Source organism: Ctenopharyngodon idella, chromosome 19 (genome assembly GCF_019924925.1).
Source record: "Ctenopharyngodon idella isolate HZGC_01 chromosome 19, HZGC01, whole genome shotgun sequence".
Taxonomy (NCBI): domain Eukaryota; kingdom Metazoa; phylum Chordata; class Actinopteri; order Cypriniformes; family Xenocyprididae; genus Ctenopharyngodon; species Ctenopharyngodon idella.
This window is the reverse complement of record NC_067238.1, coordinates 8,409,293-8,434,665: the sequence shown is the minus strand read 5'-3', so window position 1 is coordinate 8,434,665 and position 25,373 is coordinate 8,409,293. Positions and strand designations below refer to the sequence as shown.

Here is a 25,373-nt window from a genome sequence, read left to right as displayed (position 1 = left end):
AATGCTAGGTGTAAAAGGGTAGCATTGTTTGCTTTTTCTCGTAGTAATCGTGTGTGTGTGTGTGTGTGTGTGTGTGTGTGTGCGTGTGTGCGCGCATGTTCCTCCATAGGATGACGCTTGCAAAGAAGAGCCATGCAAATGTCCCCCTAAAGAGGACGAGCCTTTGAACAACCAGAACTCACTCATGCCAAAACTCGAAAACAACAAGGCCGCCACAGAAGACAATGCAGAGGAGGTAAACTCACTGCAGAACAACATGAACATCGTGTAGTAACATCCTATTGCCACAGGCTGGCGCTGTGACTGTAACGAGACACACATTTGACATCATTCAACCTCTTGAAATTACTAAAATTCCCTAATTAGTGGACTAAACATTGACATGGCACTCTTCCTTGCAGTCACCTCAAGATGGCTCAATGTGAGCTTCAGAACACACAAGCTGAACTAGAAGCACTGAACTAGCATGCTAACTTATGTTTGTGCGCTCTCATCACACGGTGGTGGAGTTCTTATTGCCAGAGTACCCTACCTGCACATTGGCGTTGCCACATTCACCTTGTCCTTGTTTGCTGTCACTGCTGATGTCACGCTGCATCATGTTATGTCAGGCTTTGTTATGCTATGTCCTGCTAAGTCACGCTACGCTATGAAACACTTCACCCCACAACGCAAAGGTTTAGCCGCCAGGTTTACAACCTTTGACCTTCAGTCCACACCGCTGTGAAACCTTCACCTTATGAACTCCTGTCTGTCCTGCCTTATTCAAGTCAGCATGCATTGGTGTTCTTTCGTGCAAAAGAAAACGTCTGTGGGAAATAATAGCTATTTAGACAGTTTAAAAAAAAAAAAAAATTGTAGATGTTTGTTGACTTATTTAGTGCGTATGTCTGAATATATATTTACAAATACTGCTTGGATTGATATTGATATGCAGTATGATACAGTTTTAAAGCTCATTGTGTCTTGAAACTAATTGATTTCTAATTTTGATGTATTGAAAATTGGTTTTGTAATTTTATTTTATTTTATTTTTTTTTTTTTGAGATAAAACAAATGAGAATAAATAAAGTAAGTTTGTTTGGAATAAAACGTTTTACCAGTACAATTGAGTGCCAGTGTATTCCTGAACTCCACTGCTCCCATTTTGACTCCTTTTTCACTTTCACTGCTGCCCCTGACTCTTTTGCTTGGCTCCTGTGCATGGCTATAGCATTCCTTAGGTATTGCTAACCTACTGGACATTTCACCCTCATAACAATGCTCTTATTGTAAGACTATAGGCTGACTTTACATATTGGGTTTGTATAATTTGGACAACAATAATTTCCAATCCGTCCAATCTGGTTGCAAGTTTTCAAAGGCAATGAGCAAAATGGCTACATATCCACACATCATAAATATTTAAATGTAAATGAAAAATAAATTGGCTTATGATTAGTGACAAATCTATTTTATATTTTTTCCAAAATTAATTGTATTTAAATTTTACAAAATAAATATTCAGTATTGTTCTAAAATGTGAGGTCTGTAAGATTTTATTTTTTTAAAGAAATTAATACTTCTATTCAGCAAGGATGTATTAAATTGATCAAAACTGACAGACTTAAATTATGAAAAGCTATTTCAAATAAATGCTGGTTGTTTGAACTTTCTATTTAAAGAATCCTGGTTTAAAAAAAAAATAAAAAAAAAAAACATTACTGTTTCCACAGAAATATTAAGCAGCACAACTCTTTGTAACATTGACATTAATAATAAGGAATGTTACTTGAGCATCAAATCATCATTAGAATGATTTTTGAAAGCTTGTCTGACACTGAAGACTGGAGTAATGGCTGATAAAAATTTAGCTTTGCCATCACAGGAATGAATTACATTTTAAAATATATTGAAATTGTTGTTAGTAATTAAAATAGTTGTTTTAAATTGCAATCTTATATTGCTGATTTTACTGTTTTTTTTTTTTGTTGTTTGTTTGTTTTTTTTTTTAATCAAATAAATGCAGCCTTGGCTAGCATAAGACACTTCTTTCACACAGTATACGTGTATATACAGTATATGTGTGTGTGTGTGTGTGTGTGTGTATGTTACAAAGTACACATCACAAATTATAAGAAATCTGTCCATACATTCTAATGCAAAAAACAATTAAAGTGCCCCTATTATGCTATTTTAAAGGTTCCTCATTTTGTTTTTGAGGTCTCCTACAATAGTTTTACATACATCCAATGTCAAAAAATATTTTCATTTTCTCATAACATACATTGCGCATCACCTCTGAAACGATTCAAAGATTCTCTCCAAACCATTCATTTCTGCTCTGATTGGTCAGATGGTCCAGTCTGTTGTGATAGGTCTGCTGCTTACACGTGTATGACTGATGTAACATTACAGCAAAATCTTGCTCCATCCGTTATTATTCCAGGTAGTAAGAACGACAGACAATCTGCATTACTCAACACAATTTTAGGTAATAGTGGGCCCAGCTGATTAGCAGAACTATTTCACGACAGTAACATGAGTTAGCCTACAGCTGTGCACTGGGTGTACTCCCTATAAAACACAAAACTACGTATTTTGAACACTTGGTAGAAAGTAGTCTATATACATCAATAATCATACTTACAGGTTGTGATTCGCAGGAGCAAGTTGGTCCAAATAAAATGGGTACTGCCCCATCTTTAATGGATAAGCATTTTGCAAATCCTCCTTTGACCCCGCAGAGATTTGAGAAGCAGTCGTCAATAAAATGACCGGAACACAACAAAAGGTTGGGAGTTATACTGCTGTGGTGTCACTGTAAAAAAAAAAGAATTTTAACCACTGACTCTTTACATCCTAATCCTTCGGAAGTGTCTAAAAAGGGAATTTGCTTTCGCAGCTCAGGAAACAGCGTCTTCTCAACACGTCGACAACACTAAATGATGTTTTATTAACAAAATTCGGGAGGAGCAGGTTCAAATAATTAACCTAATTATCACAAGTGGGAAGCATTCAGCTAATCAACCAACAAGAGGTATATACACTGCAGACTCACCTCTGTTCGGTGACAGTTCATCAGCATCCCTCCACCACCCCATCTCCTCACTTTTAGTTTAATCTATTATTATCACATCCGGGGGAGTACTCTGGGTTCGGGCAAAAATTCAGAGCTCAGAGCCCTCCCCCGGACAGCACGCCAAATACGCATAACTTGCTCTATTTATATGTATTTGTATTATATGTACAGTATCTCACAGAAGTGAGTACACCCCTCACATTTTTGTAAATATTTTATTATATCTTTTCATGTGACAACACTGAAGAAATGACACTTTGCTACAATGCAAAGTAGTGAGTGTACAGCTTGTATAACAGTGTAAATTTGCTGTCCCCTCAAAATAACTCAACACACAGCCATTAATGTCTAAACCGCTGGCCACAAAAGTGAGTACACCCCTAAGTGAAAATGTCCAAATTAGGCCCAAAGTGTCAATATTTTGTGTGGCCACCATTATTTTCCAGCACTGCCTTAACCCTCTTGGGCATGAGAGCTTCACCAGAGCTTCACAGGTTGCCACTGGAGTCCTCTTCCTCTCCTCCATGACAACATCACGGAGCTGGTGGATGTTAGAGACCTTGCGCTCCTCCACCTTCCGTTTGAGGATGCCCTGCAGATGCTCAATAGGGTTTAGGTAACCTCAGCTTCTTTAGCAAGGCAGTGGTTGTCTTGGAGGTGTGTTTGGGGTCGTTATCATGTTGGAATACTGCCCTGCAGCCCAGTCTCCGAAGGGAGGGGATCATGCTCTGCTTTAGTATGTCACAGTACATGTTGGCATTCATGGTTCCCTCAATGAACTGTAGCTCCCCAGTGCCGGCAGCACTCATGCAGGCCCAGACCATGACACTCCCACCACCATGCCTGACTGTAGGCAAGACACACTTGTCTTTGTACTCCTCACCTGGTTGCCGCCACACATGCTTGACACCATCTGAACCAAATAAGTTTATCTTGGTCTCATCAGACCACAGGACATGGTTCCAGTAATCCATGTCCTTAGTCTGCTTGTCTTCAGCAAACTGTTTGCGGGCTTTCTTGTGCATCATCTTTAGAAGAGGCTTCCTTCTGGGACGACAGCCATGCAGACCAATTTGATGCAGTGTGAGGCATATGGTCTGAGCACTGACAGGCTGACCCCCCAACCCTTCAACCTCAGCAGCAATGCTGGCAGCACTCATACGTCTATTTCCCAAACACAACCTCTCAACTTCTTTGGTCGACCATGGCGAGGCCTGTTCTGAGTGGAACCTGTCCTGTTAAACCGCTGTATGGTCTTGGCCACCGTGCTGCAGATCAGTTTCAGGGTCTTGGCAATCTTCTTATAGCCTGTGCCATCTTTATGTAGAGCAACAATTCTTTTTTTCAGATCCTCAGAGAGTTCTTTGCCATGAGGTGCCATGTTAAACTTCCAGTGACCAGTATGAAAGAGTGAGAGCGATAACACCAAATTTAACACACCTGCTCCCCATTCACACCTGAGACCTTGTAACACTAACGAGTCACATGACACCGGGGAGAGAAAATGGCTAATTGGGCCCAATTTGGACATTTTTACTTAGGGGTGTACTCACTTTTGTGGCCAGCGGTTTAGACATTAATGGTTGTGTGTTGTTATTTTGAGGGGACAGCAAATGTACACTGTTATACAAGCTGTACACTCACTACTTTACATTGTAGCAAAGTGTAATTTCTTCAGTGTTGTCACATGAAAAGATATAATAAAATATTTACAAAAATGTGAAGGGTGTACTCACTTGTGAGATACTGTATATATGAACTCTTGAACCAACTAAAGTGTTTAAGGGGGAGTCAAAGTTGACGTTGTTCGCTGGCAGCCAATAAAGACTGTAGGCTGGCATTATGCAAATTTGTTACAAACCTACGTAGATATGTTACGGAAGTGAGGCTGGAATTCCTGACGACACGTTTCTGCAGTTCAGAATCGATTCCTTCTTTTCGGAGACAGTTACTTTATTTGTCATGCTCTTCAATCTTTAAAACGTTGCAGACCTTTACATTCACAAACAGCTATATTACACACTGCATGAAAGGTAATGTTTGAAAAAGCATAATAGTGGCACTTTAAGCTAACACCAAAGTTTCCCATCTATTATGTGAATGTGACAAACATCGAAAACTTTTTTCCACAGAGAATTTATCTGAAGAGCAGAAACTGAGCTCTTGAATCTAATCTGTTGAAGAATTGAATTACTGATAAAACAGTTAAGACATTTGAATTAATTTAGTGACTAATGCCAGATGTCTGCATAGCAATTATGAGTAGAATAGATAGAAATGAGTAGGCAGTCAGTCTAATAAATTTGAAAGTTGGGAATGAACCACAAAATAAGGCATTACAATAGTCTTGAAAAGATTAACCAACTTAATACAAAGTGCAAATGAAGTACAATCCTTTGTTTACTTCAATTTGAATATGCTTGATAATCTGAGATCAATTCCTGCAAGCTGATTACTTGCTCTTGAGTTATGCCCACCTCATATACTGTAGTTTGTGGCAGGTTGTATCAACACTGAAATTACTCAACTTATACTAATGTTCTTAAAACAATGATTTAACAGTTTCCTATTTTTACTCTGACTTTAATTTTAGTGGCTCATGAGGGTGTCATTATCAACAATTTATGTGATTTTTGTTAAATTCTTTATACTTTCTTGCTTTTTCTTTGTTTTTGTATTACCATGTGTTTGTGTCTATCTGTAATTGTGTGTTGTATGTGCTTTTTGATTCCTATGTTTGTGTTGTTATGCTTGTGTGTATTTTGTGCGATTGCGTGTGTATACATGTCCAGGGTGGTGTGACCATCGACTTAGAGTTGCTTCTCCCCAAAGAGGCGAAAATGCTCCCCGAGACAAGCCCCCCGCTTCACTACAACGTCTTCCTCTACAAGCACCCTAAATCCCCTAAAAAGTCCCCTGTGTTGCGCCGGCCTCCTGGCAAATCTGTACAGGGGAGGCCTCTGTCCCAGCTCTGCTCCAGACGCAGCTCCGAACCCGGCTACAGCCCCATTAGCACACGTTCCTTACCAGGAGTGCTCTCTGGGTCATCCAGCCCTTACCTGGGCACGGCCTACACACCTTAATACAAGTGGAAGCCTTCAACACTGTCTGATGTACAACGACTTGAACAAAAGAAATGACAAATTATACTTCACATATGCAACTTGACCGTTACAAATTATGAGACACTGATTGTTAACAAGTGAGGGTTTTGGATGAACAAGACATGAATTCGGACACAATTTAATAGCATTGACCTTGACTCGTATTTGAAACAAAACAGCACAGCAGCGCAACGAAGGTTAGTAGATCATAAATGGCAAGACAAAGTAGCAGTGTTGTGCAACAGGAATATAAAGGGAAAATAAGAATTTGAAAAACTATTGGTATTACAGTCACAAATGTGGATTTCAGATGTGTTATGGTGCCATGTTGTATGTTGTATTTTTGTCAAACAGCACATTCATATTCACACACATGCATTGACAGAAATGATGGAACCTGTAAACATTCAGGGTATACAAACAAATTGATAACTATTATTATTAACAAGGTGCTTTTTGTGTTTTTAATGTTAGATTAATACTTTCACTGAGAATAAAGAATTTTAGAATTGTTTAGATTTGACGTTGTTTATTATTGTGTCCTTGGACAAAAATGTGATAATCATCTGTAGAAATGATAGAAAAAATGCAAGTTGAGGTTTATATTTTCTACACATTTGTCACACTGTAGTACTATTTAACTGCAAAACGGATTTAAAATAATAATAAAAATGTGGACCGATTACAACTTACCCTAAAATATTGATGTTAAAAAAGTACACTGTGTATCAAAATTTATCTTCCACATGCAATCTATATGAGACGACAGACTGATGTATGCTGATAATCTAAACTAATAATGTCCTCTAACTAAGTTCTCCAAAAAACACTTCAATGTTAAGTGTGCTATTCTGCTCAAGCCAAAACCATCTTATAAAGAAAAAAACTGGGTCAGTTGCTCTCCCAACGCTCACTCCATCAAAGCAAGGGACGGCGTGAACAGACTGCTGAAATAACAGACTGGGTATCTTAGAAGAGTAAAGGGCTCTTGAACTCACAAGACAAAAACATTTCTGACTAGCTACAAACACTGCCTGTCTTGTATTTGCCATTTTTAATGAGATACATCAATACCGTCCAATACTAGATTCCAGTCACTACCCATTAAGCATAAGTGAACCACGTGACCTTATATCCCAGGCCTTTCTCTGACCTGTTTATGAGTACAGTTTAAGAATGTATTAAAATGTTTATAGTCTAAAGACCTGACTCAACATGAACATCCCAGTTTTATTATTTACAGACATTTACTGCAGGATGTGTGTGTAGTAATTCTGTGGTTCTTTGTGCCTGAAGCAAATGAAGCATATTGATTTAATCTAGGCAGCTCCAGTAACCCATAAAGAGAGAGGGAACCAACAAGCTCATTACAGACAATCCTACATCACCAGAACACAACCAGACAGTGCCATCATATGGCCATATTAGGGCAGTGGTGTGTTCAAAAATACCCTTTAACAATAGTGCATTAGCACATAACAGTGTGTATTGTATTATACACCATAATCTGAGGGTTTTATTTTGTATACTGTATTATTAGGAATGCATACTGCAAAACTTCTAAGAATGGTCTTAGTAAATAAAGTGGAGTGTGGTGTGTTGGATAGGAGGACACAAGACTAGTGAAAAATTTACCTTTCACCAATAAGGACCCTAAAACAACATTGGCTTGGATGCCACTGCAATGGGAAAAGACCCCCATTGACCAAGTTTGAAGTGGTCTACGATTAAGAGAACAACTGCACAAGTCCAGGTATGTAAAGCTGCTAATTTTCTATAAAGGTAGACATGTAAACATTTTTAAGTAAGCCAGTTTAATATTGAATTTCAAACAGAAGCATCATCTCCACATAAACCAGTAGTGTAAGTCAGTCAAAAAGCATTTCCCTTTTTATAAAATTTTGTTATGGTCTAATACAGAGCTAAAAGAAAGCAGTGTTTACAATTTATCACAAAAATTATATGCAAGAACTAGAGTTTTGGTATTAAAATGTTTCTGAAACAATGGAAGATACATTGAAACAGAAATAGAAACACCCACAATCACCTCTTCCTTTATCATCGTTGTCATCATTCTAAGAGTGCAGACTAAAGTGCTATTTAGGAATAGAAATAAAAAGAGTGATACTTGACATATAATATTAGAGAATTGCATAGAATTACAGTGCAAAAGCAGTTTTCTATTTGCTTGTAGCACAATTGGTAAGTTAGAATTTGTAATTACTGATTCAGAGAGTACAGTGCAATTCTGTGTTAGTACTGTACATGTAGAAAAGGCAAGTGTTAGTATGTGTTCAGACATTAGATCTTGTGTTGTGACTACAAAGGATCCAAATCACCAAAAAGATATTTTTTCTGTACCCCCTGTTGACACCCCCGTCATTTTTGATCGTGCTCTGTGTGGTATCCCAACTATCACTGACAGCTTTTGCACAGTTGTTGTTGTGGGACACGGCAAGAGACTACTGTGATAATTGAATTAGGCTTTTATCTACTCCACAACCAGTTTAGGACTTAATGCTGATATTATCCACCTTGTTCTGAAGAAAATCCAGAACTGTAGTGGAGTTGGACCTCATCTCGTCAGTTGGAGCAGCACCTGATGTGGAAGAGGATGAAGTGGAGATCTGGTTCTGAGATGAAACTTGAACTGGTGATGGTGTAGGAATGAGGGTGCTGGCAAGTGATGGTGGAACTGGATTGTCCATCACTGCTTGTCCTGATGTCTGGTGAGCCACATTTTGAGGGCCAAGTATTTGGCTTTGACCAGGAGTGTACATGGGTTGCCCCCCTGGGCCATTAAAGATGGTGTTGAATTGGGGTGGAACTGTCTGCTGTCCCATAGGTTGTTGGCCCATGTGTGTTGGTGCAAATGAGTACATATTACTTTGTGGTGGTACAGCTCCTGGTGGCATTTGGGGCTGACTATGTGGACGAGCACCAAAAGGAATTTGGGAGTTTTGGCTCAAGGGTGCCTGTGGAAAGATTTGAGAGCCTGGATGTACTTGTTGGGGTGCAGGGATTTGCTGAGGTTGCAAAGATGAAAAAGATGTATACCCCATATAAGGTTGAGGCCTGTTTTGTGGAAGTTGTCCAGGATGGAACTGATTGGAAAGACTGCACTGAGGCTGAGTTTGAGCTTGTCCTTGAATGAGGGCTCCCTGAGGATGGGACAGTTGGCTAGGTAGACCATGCTGGGGTTGGATTTGAGGACCTAATGCGGGTCGGTAACCTGAGGGGAGGCCAGGCTGTTGCTGTGTTTGGCCTGGCATAGGAGCTTGGACCTGTCCAGGTGGGAAAGGGGGAAGGTTTTGCCCAGGAAATACACTTCTTGGTGTGGTTGAGGGGATGCTTTGTCTAGGCTGGGTGGTAAAGCTTTGGCACTGTGTTCCCTGTATGATCTGTTGGACTGAGGAAGACGGAGTCATGACAGTTGGCATCTGCTGCCCAAGAGAGTTTGGCAAGGATACTTGGGGTTGTCCAGGTAAACCAGGCCTAATGGAATTTTGGGGAATCTGTCCCATTTGTGGAGGCACAGAATAACCCCCTGTAACAGCAATGGGCCCACCGTGAGCTTGCTGCCAGAGAGCTGGATTGTACCCCTGAGAAGGCACCTGTGGGGTGTTCGATTGATTAACCTGAGGATGGACATGTGTGATGCCTCCGGATGATCTTACCTGTAACTGCTGTGGTGGCATCCCAGGGATTTGCATGGGTGCAAAGGGCTGGCCATAAGGGGCCTGATTTTGTGGGAGATTGTGAGAGAGCTGTTGCCTTGGATCTGTAGTTGGAAATTGGGGGTTTGGAAACCGAGTTGGGGGAAATGGGCTTCCACCATGGGGAACAATATTGGGAAATACTGGACCTCGGGGCAAATTGAGATTTGGAGGGAGGCTTCGTAGTTCTTGTGGGAGATCTTCAAAAGAGGCAACAGAAGGACCTACAGATTCAAGACTGGAAGGGCCGGTTCTAGAACCAACAACTTTCTGGCCGACCACAGGCTTTCGGGCAGAAGGTCTAGGAGGCGGCCCTTTTCCAATCTCCCTGCAGAAAGTAGCATATCAGACAAGCATGAAATGAGATACATTGTTGAAAAACATTTGAAAAGGAACTAGTATGAACTAGTAGACTACCACCACTTAATACTAAATGTATGTATTAAGTGGTGGTAGTCTACTAGTTCATAATTCACACTGATAAGTAGGTTGCAGATTCAATGCAAACAAAGGCAACCCACAATGTATAAATTTACTGAAATCTGAATATTGTCTACTGTAAGTCAAGGTACTTGATCCTATACCTCCAAGTGACTGTTTCTTCAAACAGTGTACAGAAGTAAAAAAAATCTACCCACAATATCATACCCTTCTACTTGAGACAACTTACTTTTCCAGCAAGGCAACTCGCTCCTCCTCTCTGGTTTGGCAACAGGACTTTGTTTTGTCTAACAGGCCAGTGGTCTTCTTGTCCAGATCCTGATAGAAGTCTCTGCCTTCCTCAGCCTTCTTTATCAAGTCCTCATATGCCTCAAATGAGGCAATTAGGGATTGCACAGTGTCGTTCCATCTTAAGGACAAAATAAGAGGATTACACTTACTGTCTCTGAAACAGATACTAACACTTGAAATATGAATTGAAAATGAAAATACAGACAAAAACATACTGTTGCTCTGTGAGCATGAGGGTCTTGCGGACAGGGGCGTACTGCACATTTGCTTCTGTCAGGGCTTTCAGGATGTTATCCTGAGCAGCCAAGTTCTGTTCTATATATCCCTTCAGCTGATCATATTTCTTCAACTGCTCTGCAAACAATGTCTGAAAGAGAGGATAGAGGGAAAGAGGGATAGAGACTAACATTTGGTCATGGTTCAATATGAATCGCCAACAGAGCAGCACATAGCGATGAATAAAAGGCAGTACAGTTTCAATTGTTAATTAACCTTGATCTCAGCACGATCTGTGGTTACCAGGACTCCCGTGATGTCATCTTTATGAATAAGGTCACGGAGCTGACTCTCCAATGAGATCCTTTGCTTTCGCATTTCATCAACTTTGCCAAGAAGAGTCTTCATTTTTTGCAAGGATGATGTTTCATCTTAGAAGAAAAGAGAGCATTAACCCTTTCGCACGTAAGTGTAAAATACTCTGGCTGACCCCCAGCTTGAGTTTTTTTAAGGCGACCGTTATTTAGAACGTATCACTTTATTGTTTCCATGGTGACGCGTCACGTAATGCACCACAGCGCTGTATGACTGATGACCTGCTTTTATTTAATTTTTCCTTTTTTATTCAAAATATTCACAAATTTGTTAGCTATAGCATGAAATATCTGATATTCCGATTGTCAAATATGTGCAAGTGGATGTGTTTTGCTGTTTAAACACCTTTATAACAATCGCGTTGGTTGAGCCATATGCGCGATGGGCGTCACCATGTTAGTTTGCGCCGCACAGAGAATCGGATCTGTTGGATTTACAACATGTGAATTCATCCACTTCTCCCGAAATACATGAAAGTAAGTGAGTCGGTGAACTGGGGAAGAACAGAGTAAACTTTAAAGTTACTTTCACAATGTGTATCTGATATGAATAAAACGTGTCGTCTAATTATAATGGAAAGGGTTGTTATTTCCGCTTCTATAGACATCATTGTGTATTATACAAACTCTATATATATTGTTTTGTTAGTACTCATGTGTATTTAAATGTCTGAAACCTAAAATAAACATTATGTGGTTGAAAACACTGCATATATGTGATATATGAAAGCGCTGCACGCATCCGTCTCTAGTTTAGCACCAGCCAAAACGCGCACGCACATTTGAATTTGGCAGTTGATCACGTGATGCGCTGAACGTTCTAATCACACTGGTGTGATCGTACGCTCCTGGGAACAGCCAAGACTGATCACACCGGTGTGATCGTACGTGTCAAAGGGTTAAATTTTTAGAGATAATGAATGAACACAGATAACTTCTATGTCTTTCAATGTACATCTGTAAAAAACACTTTTACCTTCATTGAGTTGTGGCTGGGGCAGGCTCTTTCGAAGTTCCTCAACAGATCCCTGTAATAGGCGTAGGTTTGGTATGTGCTGGTTCATTGCTCTGTGGAGCTCGGTGTTGGTATTGCTGGCTGCCTGATGAGCAGCTTCATATTTCTTCAGCTCTTTCTGTATCTCCTGTAAGACTGCAGATCTGGCCGCCAATCCCTTCTGCCCCACAACCTCCATTAAACTCTTCTCTCCAGCCTCATCTTCCTCAAGAGCACTATGGATCTCATCCAGAGATGAACCCACATCAGTGTAAACATTAGATAGTGCTGCAACACACACACATATGATTGGATGTCATCAAATCCATCAAAATAAACACAAACAATAATAGCAAATAATAGTAAATTATGCATTAAATAAAAACAGTATTGGTACTTATTCATAAATATCACAGACATTTCACAGATCATAGAATCTTTGTTTTAATGTTGAAATGACTCATAAAATGAATAGCAGACTGCACATCCAATTATCACAAATTTCACATTTTCGTCAAGTTTTTGTGGGTCTATGTCTCACCTTGCATGGCCTGGACGAGGTTCTTGACAGTGTCTGGTCGTACACTGAGAAATGCACATTTTTCCAATAGAGCGTCAGGCAGAGACTTAAACATGTCAATTTTATACACCGAGTCGCTGCTTAGAGACTCCATGAATTTTCTGCATAAATCGAGAAAAGAAGAAAAAAATATCAGCTACTGTAAAAGACACACAGAGTAGATTCACTTTTAAAGGGTTAGTTTCCCCAAAAATGGAAATTCTGTCATAATTTGCTCATCATTGCTGGAAACCTGAATGACGTTCTTTAAGGGTGAGTAAATTATGACAGAATATTCTTTTTTAGGTCATTATTTGTTTTATGAGTAACTTACTCAAGGATTTGGTTTTTGTCCTCTATCTTAGCCACTACGTCCCTAAGTAATTTTGCCTTCTCCTCACTAAGAGAGAGAGAAAAGAAGAGACAATGGTTAAAAACAAAGTTTCTACATAAACATTTAAACATTTAAAGTAACATCAGTGAAGCATGTTACCAATGTACCAGCTGACCTGTAAAGGGATGAGGCCTCATGAGTTGCCATGGGAACAAGTTTAGAGAAGAGGTCAGGACCAGTGACACTTTGATCAGTTAGGTTCACAGGTAGGGGTTTCACCAAAGATGCACCTGTGTAGCAGATGCCAGAGTACCAAAGGAGGCAGATGTGAACTAAATAATGATTTTTTAATTCTTTATGATCATTTTAAAAGACATATGAGAGCTGTTTGTTTACCTTTTACTGCCACCAATGTGTCCAGACCAGGCACAGACTCATGGTAAATGAAGTCATTGTCTTTCTTAGCGGAGTTATATCTGGAACAGACAAAAAGTAGGAGAAAATTACATTAATAAAATATTTTCAAAACCCTTTTGGAGAAATTAAACATTACAGCATACACTGAAAACTTCTAAGACTCAGATGTGATTTGGGTATTATAATAATAATACATTTAAGATCTTACTTTCCACCAATCACATCCATTGTGAATTTCAAAGCTTCCTGTATATGTTCTGGTTGACCCTGAAAAGGTCAATGAGTACACATGTAAATGTGCGTAATGAACAGGTGGGTTGTGTGTGGGTGTATAAGAATCTTTACCTTGCTCTGCTTAATTGCCTCATTAAGTTTGTCGAGGGAGAACTGAAAGTATGCGACCTGTGGAGAAACAGCAGGCGACCTCACACTGTCATCAGAGGACATTATGACCATATTGTGCAGTGATACTCAGGTACACCAAATAATGTTTTTACTTCACAAAAACATCAAATATCAGCCAGCAAAACATAAATAAAAATATTACTATTAATATAATAATAAAAATTACTAATAATATATAATAATAAAATAATAGTACATTCAATTCCAAATGTCAAGTCAAAAAGTATGCATAAAAAAAAACGAATGCACACAAGCACACACTTACTGCTTCTCCATGTTTCTGCTGTTCCTCTGACTGCTTTCCCATGTGTAACTAATGAAAATGTAGGCATGGTTTATGAAAATAACCAACAAGTCTGTGAAAATGCATTAAAGGGATAGTTCTAGGGCTGCCCCCAACTAAAAAAAATTCCTACTCGACTATTAGTCATTCATTTAAACCATTAGTCGACTAATTGCACATATATATTAATCTAATTACTTAAATATATACTGAGGAGAATACTAAACCATAATGACCTTTTAATATATATATATATATATATATATATATATATATATATATATATATATAAGCAATGTATATATTGACAATGCTGACTCTCATTTCCGCAGTATAGTGAATGCGCCTATAGAAATGCACCTTTCCTACGGATTACATAAGCATAAAGTATTTTTTTGAATCAGTTCATTTAAAAGTAGACATTTCAAGCTTTCTATAGATATATTTCCCATGTCTGTGAGGCAAGTAGCCTATATGCTGAGTTTCGGTTCATTTTTGTGACACGCTCCAGTTCAAGGAAGACCGAGACAGCAGAAAGCGCATCCTGTTTGTTTTCTTTATTTTACAAAGGCACAATGTTTTCTTGTTATTGTGAGTTTACACAAATAAAAGTCCAAATAAAAATAAAAGTCTGGAATGATGTATTACTCTTATCTGTATGACAAAAAATGACTGAGTATTTTAAGTGGCCGTTCACATATCACGTCTAAAATGCGTGGAAAGCGCGGCCGCACCATTTTCTCCTCCTTTCCACAAGCGCTTGCGCTCCCGTGGCGTCTGTCATTGCTATGCAACCATGAACTGCACTCTCCATCATGACGAGGAAGTATCAGCAAAGGATTAATTGATTTCTAGCCCTTGCATTAGCTTTACTACTAGATATATTTATGGAGATGAGAAATAAAAACATGCCCTGTACAGCTATGATCAGCTGTTCGGCTGAGCTTTCAGTGCTGTTACGGAAAGGCCAAAGCTGGTCTGGTGGTTCTTGTCACATGACCTGCGGTGCGCTTGCGGCATTCTGAAAAGTTGAGATGTTTTCATCTCGCCGCAGCATAGGCGCTGCTGGAAAAAACGAGCGCGCCGCACCGCACGCTTGTCGCGACCGCGAATTTGCGCGCGCAAAACATGCGATATGATCATAGCTGTACAGGGCAACTTTGTGAACGGCCCCTAAGTTGTTTCCGCTGTTACCAGAAAAAAATGCAAGTGATCGTGCCGGCGCCTCCATGTCTTGCAGTAAGCTTGTTAATACTTTAGCTTCCACACTACACACAAACACTTGGATATGCTCCTAATAATAGCACACATTTATCTAGGTTAATGTTAGAGTGAGAAGCCATGTAAAGTTGCTACTAATTACATGTTTTAAATGATAAGCCATATTTGAGGTCAATGGATTATAGGCGAAAGTTTCGATTTCCTGCCTGACATACTGTAATCACCACAAGGACCCGCTGTTAACTATCTGTCCCTCACCGACTGTTTTTTTTTTTTCTGTGACTAACAGACTAATAAAATTTTGGTCAACTAAACCACTTCTAGTCAACTAACGATTAATCGACTATTAGGGGGCAGCCCTAGATAGTTCACTTAAATCTTTCTTCTGCTGAACACAAAAGAAGATATTTTGAAGATTATGGGTAACCAAACAGTTGATGGGACCCCAGTGACTTCCATAGTATTCCATACTATGGAAGTCAATGGGTCTATGGAAGTCCATCAACTGTTTGGTTACTCATATTCCTCAAAATATCTTCTTTCGTGTTCAGCAGAAGAAAGAAGTATGAATTTCTTTTAAGAAAGAAATTCATACAGGTTTGGAACAACTTAAGAATGAGTAAATGATGACAGAATTTTCATTTTTGGGTGAACTATCCCTTTAATATATACTGGATGGTGAGTGTGGTGGTCTCACGTGTGTGATGGCCCTGAAGTAGCTGATTTTCATGCTGACGAGTTTCCTCCACTCTTTCTGAATCCTTCCTGGCACACATTCAGAATTATCCAACACCCTCAGACAATCCTTATAATAGTCACACACCTGCAATCAGACATTAGTGTTGAAGTGGAAAGTGCTCTATAAATCAAAGGCCTGCTGTCATCTTGATAGATAAGCACACATGCGTAGAACTTCAAACCTGGGCACAAATCTTTGCTATTAAATGACTCTTTCTGTTGTCTAGTAGAGTTTTCTCCAAGAGACACTCTTGAGCCTGTGCCTTCAGAGAGAAAGACAAACAGAAAACGAAAGGAGAGGTTGTCTGATTAAAGTGGATTTTCCCAGGTAATAAAAGTAGCATTTGTGTGGGAGACTGTGTTTACCAGCATGAGGCTGATGTTGACTGACAGTGCCTGGCCACTCATGTCAGAGCTGTAGCTGTGATTGTAGTGGTCTCTGAGGTAAGCAAAAGCCCCGGCAGAACACTGGAAATGGGTACAGGACACCTTCATCCCCTTAACACACCAACACATGCATGCACAAACAAGGAGAAAAAGGTTAGAGACAGTGAATCATTTTATTTTTCTTAACATTTCTTAATTGCAAATATATGTAAGTGTGCATGTTCACCTCTTCAGACAGGCGGTTATCCACAGCTCCCAGCAGCGAGTGCAATGCACCTAAAAATGCATTAGAGGGATTGTTGTTTGATTAATTATTATGCAAAACACAATTGTAGCAATGCATATGTGTGCTGATGCTTTGGTTGCAATTAACTCACCCAGGTTATACAAGACACAAGCCTGCTCATAGTTAATATCATCATGTGTGATATTCCTCCCTGAGAAGATGTCAATCCTGCAAGCAGAAAGAAAGCAGAAAAGCTAAAATTACATGACTACCACCATCTTGCATATCGACTGTAGCAAGTATGGTCTTATATCAAAGCAAGCACCAATGGCAATATTTTACCAAGTCACGGGCACTGCAGCCTCCTGACCAGCTGCCATGGGAACACGACTCTGCAGAAAGTGCAGCTGACCACAGTACTTTCGAAGAGTGCTGCAGCCCTCAAAATCCCTTGGGATGTTTACCACACTCTGAGAATAAGATAAATTTCAATGCAATTTTCATCAACAACCTTTTTATACAAGTGTGCAACTACATTTCCCACAATCTCATTGATCTAACCCACCTGTCTAAGTTGCTCCAGCCTCTTCAGTGACTCACTATAGTTCTCGGGGTTCTCACCATAGTTTATTTGAATGTACTGGGACAAAAGAGAAGGAAAGAATACCGTTATATTTTTCTTCCAATGCAATCCAATGCAATTGACACCAATGTTACTGTCATACACAGTATAAAACAATCTCAATTGGGCAAGATCCTTTTGTTGGCTTAATGCAAATGTGTAAAAATAAGTCTAGCAAAAAAGGGAGATAATTTGGTTTTCAAATGACCAGGTTACCCAAGCCATATGCTTACAAGCACAAAGACCATGAAAATATATGAAGTTTCATAATAAAATAACTGCTGTAATATAGCCCTTGAAATCATTTGTTTAAAAAAATGACAGCTCCTTACAAAAGATGACAATACAGATCTGATTCTGAGTGTTATGCAGTACTTATAATAGATAGAAATATATAGGGTAAATTCAGGTTGATTGGGACATTTTTGTTAATGAGATGCCTTTGAAAAAGTATCTCAATCTACCTGAATTCACCCTATGTTTCATGAGGCAAATCATAATAAACATGAAAACTGACGATGGAATATTGCAAAAAATTCAAGGCGTTTCTTCATTTTCATGTCTTTAATTAAAATATTTAAAACAAAACATGTTTTCTTAAGAATGCTATCCTAACTTATAATCAGTGTATGGTCTTCCATTGCTTTCAATCCAGTTAACCTTTTGTATATAAAAAAATAAAAATAAAAAGTCATTTTACCCATACTTTTGTAAACTTCCCTAAATTACAAGACAGTCAAATAGCTATTCTTTAAGGAGTTTAAGTTACGGAGTTCAAAGGGTAGTACTTTCTGGTGCTGATCACTGTTGTGTAACAAGCTGGATTACTGGGACACGGATTGTCTCACCTGTCTGACAGGGGAACTGAACTGAAAGTCCCCCGCTTCCTTCAGCTCCAGCCAAATCATCGGCATCCTGGGAACGGCCTCCATTTCGCCTCCACGAAGTATTATTTCAACTTAACACGAGTTGTCAACAGTTTAATACAGCTTGTTTTTATTTACTTAAAAAGACGAAGCTAATTATATCTCGATTTGATCAGAAAACTTGACGCCCCGATCCGCCTGACACTCCTACCTTTGACTTGTCTTCAAAACAAATACGTCACCGGAAGTACGTCACCATACATAAGCGACTTAGATTGGCTTTATTACTTTGTTTGTCTCCAAATATGTTGACTGCACTCATTTTTGTGGAAGATTAATCTATTATTAACTATTTATACTCATACTCTAAATACTAAAAATAATAAATGACCTTATTATCCTCTTAATGTACCCCTTTATTCTCAAGGAAATCATTTGTTATTATAGTACATTGTTAATGTCATTTGCTTAATTTTATATGGCAACTTTTTATACACAAACAAAAGTTCTCAAATTTCCAACTCTTTACTTAATTTTTAACAAAAATCTCTTTAATGTCTTTAATGTTTGAATGTTTCATAGAATAGCATGGGTGGCATGTTTTCATGTAGCGTACCATATTTTAGGAACGATTAGGCGATATTATATTATATTAATGTTCATTAATGCTAATGTTCATTAATTATTGCTTTTTTTGTCAGAAATCTTGAACTTTAATGACATTGTTTTTTTCTCGTGTTGATTTGTATGCACTAGGTGGCAGCAGTGCATCAGTTAGTGTCTTAAATAAGACGAACAATAATACGTTAATAATGCGTTTAGAACATTCTCGCAATGACAGCAAAAGTAGCCTACAGCATTTAAAATGTCCGTGTGTAATATAGGTAAGTTATGAGCTGTTGATTAACTGTCCCAAATACTGATATTTCGATATAGGCTGGTAAAGTTAGTTTAAAGATATTAAATTTAAGAGGTCAACTGTTGGAAGTTTTCCTTTCCTCTATAGGTCAAAATGTTTTCTCATAAGCATTATGTTTGTGTCTCTCCTGTAGATAAACACTTTATACAAATTATGGTAATGAAAGTATATGACAAGCTCTTTAGATCAAGATACATATGGCAGTACACAGTGAAAGGCCACAGGGAATCATGACTCTCTCTCTCTCTCTCACACACACACACACACACATACACGCACACTTTTAATAGCTCTCTTACACATGGCTGGTCTTGGGCCTTTGTTGCTCAGATCTTTTGTCCTGCGTCTTTCCCCCTCCAGCTGCTAAAAGACTTATTTTCAGAGCAGAGAAATGTCACCTGTGGGTACGTGTAAGAATATGTATGTGAGTGTACCGTATATTTCGGTATGTGTGATAGATGGTTTATATTATAGCAGATATACTTAACCACATGGAAGCTTTACTGTGAGTGTCAATTGTTAGGCTATAAAACAAGAAGAGATTTAACCTTAAGGCCAGTTTCATTTTTTTTTTATGTGCATTTAATTTTTAAATATACTTTTTAGTTTTAAAACATTTTAATTTATACATTTCATGCATTATTTTATTTGTTTATTTGGAATAACTGGAATATTTGTAGCTATGTGGCCTGCAGTAGTTTCCTGATGCTTGGTAATGACTGAAAATGAATCGTGCGCAAGGTCACACATGATGCATGTGGAAAATCTGTTTGGAGAACAATGTCTCACTCTTCAAGTCCTTGTTTCTCCAGAGGTGTCTAGAGGACTGGCACTCTATATTGATTGTTTAACATCCCACAGTCTTTCCCGAGCGCGAGGCTTCCTTTCCTCCCTCTTCTGCGGGGTGGGGAGCTAATCTGCCTGCATGGGGCGGCTATGACATTTACCCAGGAATTATGGGAACATAATAAACTCTTAATCAAAGAGGCAATGACTTCTGCTTCGAGAGCAGGAGAGCAGAGAGAGATGCATCTGAGTGTGAGTAAAAGGAAAGAGAAAGATCTATAAAGAGTCAAAACTAGACAAAGATGCTGTCACTTTAGAGTGTAACTATGTGAAATATTGATGACTAATTTACATCTCCTGTGTGTGAGACATGACTAGTCCATTAGCACTCCTTTGCATACTACATTATGATGACATGGTTATTTTATTTTGATTGGTGGGTTAGACTTTTCTTGTTTGTAAGTCTACTTTGGGTTGCATTTTTAATTAGTGTGAAATAAAACAATCAGAGGGGAAGAATGACATCCATAAAGCCAGTCTAAGTTTAAGGTCATGTTTAAGTGATGCAATCTGTCAGACCTTTAATACAACTGACATGAGCAAAAAGACCACTTCTCAAACAGAAATATCAAGGGATATTCGATGTAAAATATTCAGACACTTAGTGGATTCTCTATGGTGACCGTCCAAAAAAAGTATCTATTTTAATGAGTTGAAATCATTTGCCAATAATTAATAAGATGTTAATATTTTATATCTCATCACTCATAAGCCCAGCTGGGTCCTGCCTCTGACTAACCAATGACTGACAGCCAGCAGTCTCTCTACTGTAACCATGGTGACACCTGGTCTCTCATGGACTCAAGACTTGGAGACTTTAATTGGAGTTTACTGAACTGAATCAGAGTTCGTAGAATTAGAGTGGCTTGAATAGATTATAAATTTAAAAAAAGAGAGAGACAGAGGAAAAGATTTGAATGTGTTAACAAAGCAAGAAAGTTTGACAGCTACAGAAGTGGATAATGGAAAGGCTGAGGTGTGAGTGATAACGATGGAAGGTGAAGATCAATGGACTTTTTTTCTCTGGAATGATGGTGTGGCATTTCTACGCTTGTGATGATTGGATGATTGCACTTGTACGTTGTAATGTGTGCTGGTTTGTCAGGGAAAACACATTCTTTAATATTAATAGATGCTAATCGCAGAGAGCAGTGCATGCTGGGTAACACAGAGAGCACGGGCCACAGGACTTCTCTAGGTTGAGGTGGCTGGCAGTGTTGGATTAAACCCCCATCTTTCCTTCCAGACCTTTTTTCCCTTGGTCATTCACACAGCCTGCTATTTAATAATACATGGATTTTGGTTTGCTATGCAAATTGTTGCCTATAATGTGTGTGTGTGTCTTTCACCTCATTTTTAACATAAGAGCGGACATGGTGATTTGTAACTTGAATGTGCAAGGCATCCGGTGTCATTTGCTTCTAGTTCATATGTATTGTCATTGTTAAACACACCGGTTTGTAGCGTAAATATTTTTCCTGTTTACTGCGCTTTGTCATTCTTATAGTTATTTACCTATTATTTACCTTTATAATGAGTCAGAAGTTTCAAACATGCACAGGAAACAGCTTACTTCTGTGCTGCAAAATAAGGTGGATATAATTATCTGAATATGTATATATATTTATGTGTGTGTGTGTACACAGCATGGTGCCAGGACACTTCTGAGGAACCACTCACACAAGGTCAGCTCCAGAGAAGCTCTTTTCAAAGGTCACCTTCTTCACATAATGAACATACATAAGATGTGATGAAAACTTAACTCTTTCATGCATGAATTATGACAACCTCAGTTATTTTTCAAAGACATTTTCAGAAGTCCACTTGAGTCGACAGTATGTGTTTTTGGTTTTAACTGAAGTGATACTGTATTAAGCATATTACATATTACAGTAATAACACAGTAATGTGTGTATTTAAAGCTGCAGTCCATAACGTTTTTTGGCAAAACATTATCCAAAATAAATTTTTGAGCAAGTACATAACCAGCCAGTGTTCAAAACTATCTCCTTACCTTAGCCCGTTTCACAATGGTAAGCTTGTAATAATGTTTTATAATAAATTCGGTACTGGTGGGTTTCTGCAGGAAACCTAGTGATCAGGTGTTTTCAATCTGATCTGAAATGATTAGTGTTGGGGTAACGCGTTACAAGTGACATGCATTATGTAATCAGATAACTTTCATGTAATGAGTAAAGTAACGCACTACAAGTAACATGCATTACGTAATCAGATAACTTTTTGTTGTAATGAGTAAAGTAAGGCATTACAAGTAAAATGCATTACATAATCAGATCATTTTTGATGTAATGAGTAAAGTAATGCATTACAAGTAACATGCATTACATAATCAGATTCATTTTTGATGTTACAAGTAAAGTAATTATAAGCATTACAAGTAACATGTAATTATATGGCTTTTTTGACGTAACTGCAAATTACATTCTAATAACACAAATACATTTATTTACAGCCAAAAAAGTTACTGCAGGTGAAATATTTTCAAAAACAACAGTCACAGTAATAGTATGAATTGTAGCTGAAATATAGGTAGTGATGCTTGATGTCCAATTTAGAGGACAGATGATTAATCAGAATTTCCTCCCAATCTAAAATCAATACTTGGAAAATTTAACAATGATGACTCCTTAAATGTTACCTTTTTTTCTTTTTTTACCTGCAAGAGTCTCCTAGGATAGAAGGAATAGATGAATATTCCGGAGCAACTTGGCATTTCTTACTGCACTAGTGTCCACCGTTTATTACTTTTGGGGGCCAATGTTGTTTTGGACCCCATTGACTTTGTTTAGATAAAACAGTGTTAAAAGTTCCTCAAAATATCATTTTTACATTCCAAAGAAGAAAAAGTAATACAGTTTTTATTTATTTAATTTCTTTTTTGCTTAAACTATCCTTTTTTAATGAGCCATCATTCACTGTTAATGACCTCCCTTATTTTTTTAACACTCTGACCATTGACATACATGGATACCAGTGTGCCTCTTTGGCTTTTACAGTGTATCTTGTTCCATCCACATCTGGCAGAGATGTGTGTAAGCGTGTATGCAGAGGAGGGGTACTGTGCTGAGCAGGTGTGGTTACAGGAGGGGGTGTGACCGCTGTGAGGTTCAGTCGAGTGATCAAGAGCGATTTGGGGCGGAAATCTGGAGGGACAGGATGTGTGTGTGTTCAGAGGATTAGATTGGGAGATTGGCAAGGCGTTTGGCATTACGCTCTCACTGGGGTCCACACACACCCCTACATACTCTGTAAGGGCGCAGATGTGCCTTGGGGGAGGGGGGGTAGAGAATCAAGACCCCGTGGTTCTGCCGGTGTGTATGGTTGTGCTTGCACGTGTGTGTGAACTGAGTACAACCGAGTACCATTCAAGCTTGATAAGACAGTTTTTTTAGTGTAGTGCTGACATCAGGGAATTCACTCATGCGATGATGGCACTGAAATTAGAAAAACTCTTTGCATTATGTATGTGTACGAAGAGCCCAAAAACATATTACTAGGTCAGGCATCTGACACATGCGTATGTGGGTCTGTGAGGATTTATATAGGTTAAATCTTAATGGACCACATCGTAAGAGCAGTGTGGCATCGTAAGACCCTCGATGTGCTGTAGTCTTTTCTGAAAGAATCCGGGTCCCTTGAACAAAGCAGCGTTATCATGTGTCACATTTCATAAAACATGAATTGTTATAAATAGACACATAACTAAACGGCCAACATTCACATCTTATCTAAGAAATCCATGCTGACAATTGTGAATCATGATGGGAAAAAACAGAGCAAAAGGGAAGTTAAGCAGAAATTAAGACTTGGTTGTAAAATGTGATGCACAGTGCACACGCTTATGATGGTGTCTCCAAACTGTAGCACAAACAGACGGCAGAGGAAGGTTTTCTGACTGAATAATAGATGAACACAATATGTGACAGCTCTGTTATTATGCATGAGGCTCGAATAGCTTGTTAACTTTAAGAAAGCACAACTGTTGCCCTCAGACATTCCAAGGCTAATGACTTTGAAACGGTTGAAATCTTGTTGAAATTACGGTAAACTGGCAGCTGGTTTCCAACATTTTTTATTAACCATGAAAGGTACAGTGGCCATGTTTCATACATTACAGTGAAGTCATCACTGTAATTATACTTTATAAAATGCTAAGCCTATATTGTTTAATAATAATAATAATATACCAACCTAATTGTCTTGTAATAAAGCTGAGGCTCTTTTTTTGCATGTTGTCCAATATATCTGAAATTAACTAAGGCAATACATGTCATTTAATGAAAATTATTGTTAAAATTAATCTCAGTGCAAACTTTTAATTCATGTGTTGTTGTTAAAAACATGCTACCAGTGTTGGGGGTAATGCATTACAAGTAACTTGAGTTATGTAATCAGATTACTTTTTCAAGTAACTAGTAAAGTACCGCATTACTTTTTCAATTTACAACAAAATATCTCACATTTTCACATTTATTGACTGACAGCTCTCCTGTCCTCATGTTGAGAGAAATAAAGTGCAGAGGTGTTGTGTGCGCTGTGTAAACATGATGGTTATTGTATTTCTAGACTAAATGTGAACATGCATTTACTCATCTCACTTGCAAGAAAACATTCAGTATTCCTCAAAATAAATAAAAATAGTGAAATGCAATCTCAACATTTTATGCAAACATGTAATAAGTAACTATTAAATTACACAAATATACTTTATGTATTTAATTTCACTTTATTAACCAATGTCTTTGCTGCTGACCTTCAATGATCTAATTCAACCATACTAATAAGCAAAAATTACTTTAGATTAGATTTAGAAATAAGAGTGTTGAACTTCCTTCTCCTGTATCCTATTCTTCTTTGATCCAGAATGGCAGGACAGCTGAAAAGTTTGTTTGAGCTGCGCCCTCTACTGTACAGTCGTAAATAAGCATTTCCTTCAGCCTTGAGGCTTATTCATTACACTTTCAATAAGCAAGCCCAGCCCAGGTGAGAAAAAGTAATGCAAAAGTAATGTAACGCATTACTTTTCATAAAAAGTAACTAAGTAACACGATTAGTTACTTTTTTAGGGAGTAACGCAATATTGTAATGCATTACTTTTAAAAGTAACTTTCCCCAACACTTCATGCTACATGCTACATTGTAAATTAAAAATAGAAAAAAAAAGGCAGTTTGGTAAACATATACTACATATATCAAAACTGAGTCAAAATATGATCAAAAATACAGTAAAAACATATATTGTTAAAATAGTATTATAATTTAAATTAACATTTTATATTTCAATAATCAATAACTTTATATTTTGACGTTTTAAAATTTGTTTTATTTCTGT

The 25,373-nt window shown here is 38.2% G+C and overlaps 2 protein-coding genes across 9 annotated transcripts in view; one reads left to right on the top strand and one right to left on the bottom strand.

Annotated features, from left to right (window-relative positions):
- cspg5b (chondroitin sulfate proteoglycan 5b) overlaps positions 1–6,683 on the top strand; it is a 39,484-nt gene extending 32,801 nt beyond the window's left edge. For 3 of the 8 annotated variants that reach the window (XM_051873551.1, XM_051873550.1, XM_051873552.1), the window contains 2 exons: positions 110–235; positions 5,854–6,683. In XM_051873551.1, the coding sequence (XP_051729511.1) occupies positions 110–235; positions 5,854–6,144 (417 nt within the window). In that variant the 3' untranslated portion in view covers positions 6,145–6,683. Of the gene's footprint in view, positions 1–109; positions 236–401; positions 1,109–5,853 lie in introns of those variants that run through there. The other 5 variants (XM_051873556.1, XM_051873555.1, XM_051873557.1 and 2 more) reach the window with 2 other exon arrangements.
- A 1,279-nt stretch (positions 6,684–7,962) lies between these two features.
- ptpn23b (protein tyrosine phosphatase, non-receptor type 23, b) lies at positions 7,963–18,486 on the bottom strand. Its single transcript, XM_051873543.1, has 20 exons — positions 18,238–18,486; positions 17,333–17,407; positions 17,110–17,237; positions 16,919–16,995; positions 16,768–16,817; positions 16,521–16,652; positions 16,337–16,417; positions 16,114–16,239; positions 14,178–14,225; positions 13,853–13,909; positions 13,716–13,774; positions 13,487–13,566; positions 13,266–13,380; positions 13,091–13,156; positions 12,739–12,878; positions 12,180–12,485; positions 11,106–11,260; positions 10,829–10,980; positions 10,552–10,731; positions 7,963–10,209 (listed from the first exon to the last, which is right to left on the bottom strand). Exons 1-20 carry the CDS (start codon positions 18,319–18,321, stop codon positions 8,673–8,675), a joined length of 3,648 nt encoding a protein of 1,215 aa, XP_051729503.1. The 5' UTR covers positions 18,322–18,486; the 3' UTR covers positions 7,963–8,672.
- Between the last annotated feature and the right edge of the window lie 6,887 nt (positions 18,487–25,373).

What these genes read in the sequence shown, in the direction of transcription:
- ptpn23b (XM_051873543.1), bottom strand. Translation starts at nt 18,321, where the DNA reads ATGGAGGCCGTTCCCAGGATGCCGATGATTTGGCTGGAGCTGAAGGAA. An exon ending in AGGCAATTAAGCAGAGCAAG is followed by an intron (nt 13,775 to 13,852) that starts GTAAAGATTCTT and finishes TGACCTTTTCAG; the next exon opens with GGTCAACCAGAACATATACA. An exon ending in CCTCGTCCAGGCCATGCAAG is followed by an intron (nt 12,486 to 12,738) that starts GTGAGACATAGA and finishes TGTGTGTTGCAG; the next exon opens with CACTATCTAATGTTTACACT.